An 8,514-nucleotide genomic window follows, 5' to 3' on the forward strand; every position below is an offset into this window, starting at 1 on the left:
TAAGCGTATGGGGCTCTGGATTCGTCACCCCGTGTATTGTTGTGATTGGTCGTAGTGTTATACAATTGCGTGCAGTGAGATCTTCAAAAGCATGCTTGGTGCCGCCCCTCGAGTTGGGCCATTTTCATTACTCAGTGCCAGACCCTTAATCTTTCGGATTTGGGTCTGGATTTCCAGGCTACTAACCTGCTGCATTATTACAAATATTAATGTTTACATTGACCCCAAAGCAGTTACAATAATGTACTTTTTATTTAATATGAACACACTACAGCAGTCAACTTTGGAGCGTTCTTTAGCATGACATGAATTCCTTAGACGGTTTAGTTTCATTCCACACCAATATTTTCACTCTAGCTTTAAAACGGAGCCTCTTAAAAGATCGATCTCGGGATTTTATGAATCGATGTCGGATCGTTGGAACGAAGATTGATTTGAATTGGAAAATCGATTTTCTGAAACCCAGCCTTAACACCCACAAAGAAAGACACACACACACACACACACACACACACACACACTTGCGCTCACACAACTTTACACTTACAATATGTGAAATATACACTCTCCCAATGAGATTTCATTGGATGGACTTTGTTTTTTTTCATATTCCACGGTAAATGAAGTTTGTACAGAATGTCAACAACAAAATTAAGATTAAGACCCGCAAAAAGCACACTGGTGTTCAGCATGAGTGTTTGTGTCAATGTGGGGACCCTGTTTGCGTGTGTGTACGTGTGTTTGTGCTTTGTATGTATGTCATATAGATTTCTTGCCACTAGAGAGGTCCAGGGGAGTGATAAATCGAGCCGACAAACACCGTGGAACGATCTATCCCATCTGTCCAGCCTAGAAAGCCCGTCGCCTCTCTCTCTCTCTCTCTCTCTCTCTCACTGCCAGGTTTAAGACTTGTTGTCTGAGCGCATGTGTGGTTCTTTTGTTTTTTTTTAGTCCAGCTGTCTCGGATCCCAAAAAAAAATGCTGCAGGGAGTGAGTCAGGGCCGGGCTGCACAAAAAAGCACACAAAGCCCTCCAGACAGGGAGCATTGGAACTGAAGTCACTGTGATCCAAAATCCCAAGAGTCTCTCTCTCTGTCTCTGCCTTTTTGTTATTTCTCTCTCACAAAACACACAGTCCAGTTTCTCCATCTTCTATTGTTTTTCCTCCATCGGCTGTGTTTGTGTGCGTGTGGTGGAGAGAGAAGGCTCATCCAAACGTCCTCCAGTTCACTTTCCCTCCATGAAGGCCTGTTGATGTTTGGATGTCTGTCGGTTGACATTTTCTCGTGGCACAGGGTGGGCGCGTGGCTTTCTCTGGGTCTTGCCATATGTGTGTGTTATGTTGTATATGTTGTTTGTGTGTGTGTTTGTGTGTGTGTGTGTGGGGGGGGGGTTGTTTGTACAGCATGTATGCGTGTGAGTTCATATTTATGAGACAAGGAGTAGAAGCGTTGGCAGGACGGAGACACACACAGTCACAGAGATGTGGTGGAGGAGTGGAGCTGATTGCCGGCTGCTGCTCTTGGGTCCTGCTGAGTCCTGAGAGTCTATCGACCCCTGAGCCAACAGAGCCTAAGGAAGGAGGGAGGGACAGGAAAAGATAAAAGCATTGGTGGAAAAAAATATTCAAAGTACAAGACAGACAGAGTATTAGGGCCACTGTTGGTGTGAGACAGGATTGAAACAGTTTAGTGACCGCTTAAGTCTACATCGACGACGTTTAATTTCCGGGATGGTGCCAGCAGAAATTCAGCTGGCTGTCCGTCCCCTTCCTCTGTCTCTGTGTTGGCGTTCTAACCTCCGGTGGATTTGTGAGGACTATGGTTAACTGCTCCTCAGATCTCTGTAGGGTAAATCCAGACAGCTAGCTAGACTATCTGTCCAATCGGAGTTTTCTGTTGCACGACTAAAACTACTGCTGAACTAGAGGGTGACAATTTTTCGGGACTCCTGCGGGTTTCGTGATTCCCGCGGGAGTCCCGCGGTATGGGAGTCAATTTTACTGTCGGTAACGTGTTTTGGACGGATAGAGCATAGAAATTAACGGAAGCGGGCGGCAGCGGGACGGAGCCCAGAGATTGCGAGGCATTTCGTTTTAGAAAAGAGAACCACTTACAACTCACAATACGTTTGTTGATTGGGAATACCGTGATCCGCGGGAGTCTCAAAAAATGTTCACTACCTCTAACCCCCCCAGCAGTGAGAGACAAACGGCTCTGCAGCGCTGCGTTCACACAACAACATCAGCACAGCAGAGCAGAGGAGCTGCTCTCGCTCCCTCGGGCCATCGCTGCAGCTGTACACACACGCACGCACGCACGCACACATACACATACACACACACACACACACACACACACACACACACACACACACACACAGAGTCTGATAACTGACAACATAGGGAACGAAACGGGAGCGGGATGGGATTCGGGAGTCTTTCTCTCGGGATTTTGCAGGACAGGATTTTTTTTGGGGGGCAGTCACGTGATTGGGATGTGATGGGAGTATTTTCGTGGGCTCGGGATGGGATGGGAGCGACAATTGATTCCCGTGTCACCCTCTATTCTGAATGTACACATGTTCCACCAAAACAAGTTCCTTCCTGAGACTATTTAGCAGAGGCACCGTGGCTCCATCTGGAGCTTAGCATCGCCCAAGATGATTGTGATTGGTTTAAAGAAATGCCAATAAACCAGAGAACGTTTTTCTCCCATCCAGGAATGTTGACCTTCCTCCGCAGCGCTGTGGAGGAGGAAGGTCTGGCAATGCGAGACTCAAATAATGCTAACATTAAGTCTAAATAACTGTTTTTCACAATATCTAACCTATCTAAGCTTTTTCTCCTCCAGTAACCTGTTCCTTTCTGATTTCTGCCAACAGTTTAACATCCGCAGGCTCCATCCTCCCTCTTCATCCTCCCTCTTCATCCCTGAGGACCGGATCCAGTCTGGGTGAAGTTGCCAGCTGTAGCAGCCTGTCTGGTTCAAAGATCATCTATTGACACGAATCTGCTCCCTCCCTGCATCGTCTCCTATCCAGGACCGACACGTTTTATACTGCAGCAGCTGTTTTAAAATATGTAGGATTCAAATTTTGATGACTTCCGCGACCTTTTGTGTACAAATATTTCACAATAGCATTGCAAATACATTTGCCTTCCCACACATCAACCCCCAAAACATCAGGCGTTGGAGACGACATGCACAGCAGGCTGCAGGGGTGGCTGCTGGGACGTAGGCTGAGTCATGGAGATCAGACAAAGTCTCCAAGCAGAAGAGTTTTTCTTCTGTGGCAAAAGAAGTTCATATCCTATGCCAACAATATGGTGCTAAACTATTTTATTTTACTTGGTGTTGACTTTTATGACTTTATTTATTTTTTTTTACCTTTTTTGATATACTATACTGTTTTCATTTGTGACTTTTCTCGACATACTGTACTATGACTTTTTACAACCTTTCATCGCAATATTAAGACTTTTTTGCAATGTATGTATGTATGTATGTATAATACTATGATTTTTTTCAACATATGACCTTTTTTTGACATAATATACTATGACTTTACTATACCACATACTATACCATGATTTTTGACTTTTATATTTAGGAATATGCTGATAAATATTTAAAAAACGGCTGAACATTTTTATTGTACTTTGTGTTGGGTTTGAGGGAAAAATGAAATATTAAAATCCAGTCTTTTGTTGTGATGCTGAAATGAAATCACGAATCTTTAAATGTGATGCAATATGATGTACTGCTGTCGATGTCTGTACTATTAAAACCATCTGTCTCATCTTCTGTCTCTGACATTCAGTAGTTGTGTATGAATTTAGATTGTTTTGTCTCATATTTTTCTCTTAACAAAAATAAAACTGCATGATGCAAACATGCAATTTTGTGCAATGCCTCTTTTCTTTCGTCTGACCAGTACAAAACCTCTGTATGTAAATATTGAGAAAAGTGACATGAAAAGGTATGTCAAAAAATGTTTTAAAAAAAAGTCATAGTATGTAGAAAAAATCTAAATAAATTCATAGTATAGTATGTTAAAAAAGTCATAGTATAGTATGTCAAAAAAAAAAGTCATAGTATAGTATGTTGAAAAAAAGTTGTAGTATAGTATGTCAAAAAAGTCATAGTATAGTATGTCGAAAAAAGTCATAGTATAGTATGTCGAAAAAAGTCATAGTATAGCATGTCGAAAAAAGTCATAGTATAGTATGTTGAAAAAAAGTCTTAGTATAGTATGTTGAAAAAAGTTGTAGTATAGTATGTCGAAAAAAGTCATAGTATAGCATGTTGAAAAAAAGTCATAGTATAGTATGTTGAAAAAAAGTTGTAGTATAGTATGTCAAAAAAGTCATAGTATAGTATGTCGAAAAAAGTCATAGTATAGCATGTCGAAAAAAGTCATAGTATAGTATGTTGAAAAAAAGTTGTATAGTATGTCAAAAAAGTCATAGTATAGTATGTCGAAAAAAGTCATAGTATAGCATGTCGAAAAACGTTGTAGTATAGTATGTCAAAAAAGTCATAGTGTAGTAGTTCGAAAAAAGTCATAGTATAGTATGTTGAAAAAAGTTGTAGTATAGTATGTCGAAAAAGTCATAGTATAGCATGTCGAAAAAAAGTTGTAGTATAGTATGTCAAAAAAGTCATAGTGTAGTATGTCGAAAAAAGTCATAGTATAGTATGTCGAAAAAAGTCATAGTATAGTATGTCGAAAAAAGTCATAGTATAGTATGTCGAAAAAAGTCATAGTATAGTATGTTGAAAAAAAGTTGTAGTATAGTATGTCAAAAAAGTCATAGTATAGTATGTCGAAAAAAGTCATAGTATAGCATGTCGAAAAAAGTCATAGTATAGCATGTCGAAAAAAGTCATAGTATAGTAGGTTGAAAAAAAGTTGTAGTATAGTATGTCGAAAAAAGTCATAGTATAGTATGTCAAAAAAGTCATAGTATAGTATGTCGAAAAAAGTCATAGTATAGCATGTCGAAAAAAGTCATAGTATAGCATGTCGAAAAAAGTCATAGTATAGTAGGTTGAAAAAAAGTCTTAGTATAGTATGTTGAAAAAAAGTTGTAGTATAGTATGTCAAAAAAGTCATAGTATAGTATGTCGAAAAAAGTCATAGTATAGCATGTCGAAAAAAGTCATAGTATAGTATGTTGAAAAAAAGTCTTAGTATAGTATGTTGAAAAAAGTTGTAGTATAGTATGTCGAAAAAAGTCATAGTATAGTATGTTGAAAAAAAGTCATAGTATAGTATGTTGAAAAAAAGTTGTAGTATAGTATGTCAAAAAAGTCATAGTATAGTATGTCGAAAAAAAGTCATAGTATAGTATGTCAAAAAAAAAAGTCATAGTATAGTATGTTGAAAAAGTCATAGTATAGTATGTCGAAAAAAAGTCATAGTATAGCATGTCGAAAAACGTTGTAGTATAGTATGTAAAAAAGTCATAGTGTAGTATGTCGAAAAAAGTCATAGTATAGTATGTTGAAAAAAGTTGTAGTATAGTATGTCGAAAAAAGTCATAGTATAGCATGTCGAAAAAAAGTTGTAGTATAGTATGTCAAAAAAGTCATAGTGTAGTATGTCGAAAAAAGTCATAGTATAGTATGTCGAAAAAAGTCATAGTATAGTATGTCGAAAAAAGTCATAGTATAGTATGTTGAAAAAAAGTTGTAGTATAGTATGTCAAAAAAGTCATAGTATAGTATGTCGAAAAAAGTCATAGTATAGCATGTCGAAAAAAGTCATAGTATAGTATGTTGAAAAAGTCATAGTATAGTATGTTGAAAAAAAGTTGTAGTATAGTATGTCGAAAAAAGTCATAGTATAGTATGTTGAAAAAAAGTCACCATGGACAGTCCCCTCTGTTTTAGTAACAAGGCTTTTTTTAAATACTATACTATGACTTTTTTTTACCTTTTCCAACATACTATACTATTACTTTCGACTTTGTTCACATACTATACAATGACTTTTTTTCTATTTTTTTTTTCATATACTATACTACGATTTTATTTCGACAGACTATACTATGACTTTTTTTCGATTTATTTTACATGCTGACTTTTTTCGACATACTATAACACGCCCCTTTTGGAGACCGGAAGCGTGTACCGTTTCATTCCACTGGTGCTGCTGGAAATGCGCTATCTTTAGTATAGAGGAGCTTTGGTAACAAGGCTCCATTTCAGCACCATGGACAGTCCCCTCTGTTTTAGTAACAAGGCTCTGTTTCAGCACCATGGACAGTCCCCTCTGTTTTAGTAACAAGGCTCTGTTTCAGCACCATGGACAGTCCCCTCTGTTTTAGTAACAAGGCTCTGTTTCAGCACCATGGACAGTCCCCTCTGTTTTAGTAACAAGGCTCCATTTCAGCACCATGGACAGTCCCCTCTGTTTTAGTAACAAGGCTCTGTTTCAGCACCATGGACAGTCCCCTCTGTTTTAGTAACAAGGCTTTTTTGACATAATATACTATTACTTAAAAAAAAAAAATTTGACATACTATACTATGACTTTTTTTGAAATACTATACTATTTACTTTTTTCCGACATACTATACTATGACTTTTTTTTTACTTTTTTCAACATACTATATTATGACTTTCCTTTGACTTTTTTCGACATACTATACCATGACTTTTTTTAAAATTTTTTTTTAAATACTATACTATGACTTTTTTTTACCTTTTTCAACATACTATACTATTACTTTCTTTTGACTTTGTTCACATAGTATACAATGACTTTTTTTCCATTTTTTTTTCATATACTATACTATGATTTTATTTCGACAGACTATACTATGACTTTTTTTCGATTTATTTTACATGCTATACTATGACTTTTTTCGACATACTATAACACGCCCCTTTTGGAGACCGGAAGTGTGTACCGTTTCATTCCACTGGTGCTGCTGGAAATGCGCTATCTTTAGTATAGAGGAGCTTTGGTAACAAGGCTCCGTTTCAGCACCATGGACAGTCCCCTCTGTTTTAGTAACAAGGCTCTGTTTCAGCACCATGGACAGTCCCCTCTGTTTTAGTAACAAGGCTCCGTTTCAGCACCATGGACAGTCCCCTCTATTTTAGTACAGCCCGTTTCGCCCTGGCATCCCCCTTTTTAGTAACAAGGCTTTTTTGACATAATATACTATTACTTAAAAAAAAAAAATTTGACATACTATACTATGACTTTTTTTATGACTTTTTTGGACATTATATACTATAATTTTTTTGTGAATTATTTCGACATACTTTACTGTGTGTATGACTTTTTTTTTTTTTTTTACTTTTTTCAACATACTACAGTATGATTTTTTTTTTTTTTTGACTACAATACTCAATACTCCAAGCAGCAATGAGATCTTAAAATCTATAGAAAGGGTCTTAACATTTTTTCATATTACAACGGAGGTCACATTCATTGTTTCCCTTTCTGTCGGTAAAAAATGATAGAATATGTTGATACTAACTTCTAAAACACGAACCCGTGTTTAGCACATAGTAGATACTGTACAGAGGTAGTATGTTTCTTTAGTCTGATATAGACAAGGTCTCACTTTGTTTTTTATCTATCATTTCGATTATGTAAAAGGAAAAGATGGAGCGACTAATATAAGAGGTAGATGTAAACTGTTCTCTCAATATATAAAATAATGTTGCAGACAATGGAGTAATGTAACAGCCTTCACACTGTAATTCAAATCAGCATGTACTCTGTTAGTAACTGATAATAATATATTTGGAGCTGCTTTGCTCGATGATGCATTTCAACCTCGGAGAAAAGAAATGAACCTGATCACCTCACGTACATCGTCTTTCATCAAATGATTGCTGGGAAATCAGAAATACAAAAAAAAGGATCCACACGGGAGATAGTCTGTGCGTGTGCGTGTCCGTGTGTGTGTGTGTGTGTGTGTGTGTGTGTGTGTGTGTGATGGAGACAGAGAGACAGGGGATGTTATGAATGCATGCCATGCAATTATTTAAAACCTGCTTTTTCCATGATTAGTTTTTAAAGTGTGGGTGAAAACGCTGAGGTTTAGTAATCAAAGCTGCCTCACCTCCTCACACTCAAACTCATCAGAGGGGATGCACTTCTGGCCTCCATCCTGTAAAACAAGAACTCAGCGTCAGAAACACACAATCGCTGCCCTGCGGCTTTAGATTCCTCATTGCGTGCCCACTCGAGGTCTGAATAATTAGGTCTGCTTCATTAAAAGAAACATATTTTGTGTGAGCCTAGCGCTACAATCGCAGGACGTGGTTCTCTCTCTTTCTCAGTCTGCGCTCGTGGAAAATGTCAGAGTACCGTCCTAATTCAAAGTCCACAATTAGATAAGAATGCTCCAAATGACCAGACGTGCTTCTGCAGCACACACTTTACCCAGAATGCATTGGGAGCTGACTTCTATAAAAGTAAAAAATAATGTGGAAGCAGAAAGAAACAAAAGTGGATGGATAAAAGCATATTAAACATAATTATTAT

General features: G+C 37.6%; 1 protein-coding gene across 4 annotated transcripts in view; it reads right to left on the minus strand.

Annotated features, from left to right (window-relative positions):
• Positions 1-222: 222 nt before the first annotated feature.
• The window catches only part of gfra2b (GDNF family receptor alpha 2b), a 124,660-nt gene continuing 116,368 nt past the window's right edge, over positions 223-8,514 (minus strand). For all 4 annotated transcript variants that reach the window (XM_035991835.1, XM_031287880.2, XM_031287879.2 and 1 more), the window contains 2 exons: positions 8,090-8,137; positions 223-1,572 (listed from right to left, as the gene is read on the minus strand). In XM_035991835.1, the coding sequence (XP_035847728.1) occupies positions 1,429-1,572; positions 8,090-8,137 (192 nt within the window). In that variant the 3' untranslated portion in view covers positions 223-1,428. The remainder of the gene's footprint in view (positions 1,573-8,089; positions 8,138-8,514) is intronic.

The sequence above is a fragment of the Sander lucioperca genome, chromosome 14 (assembly GCF_008315115.2).
Source record: "Sander lucioperca isolate FBNREF2018 chromosome 14, SLUC_FBN_1.2, whole genome shotgun sequence".
NCBI lineage: Eukaryota > Metazoa > Chordata > Actinopteri > Perciformes > Percidae > Sander > Sander lucioperca.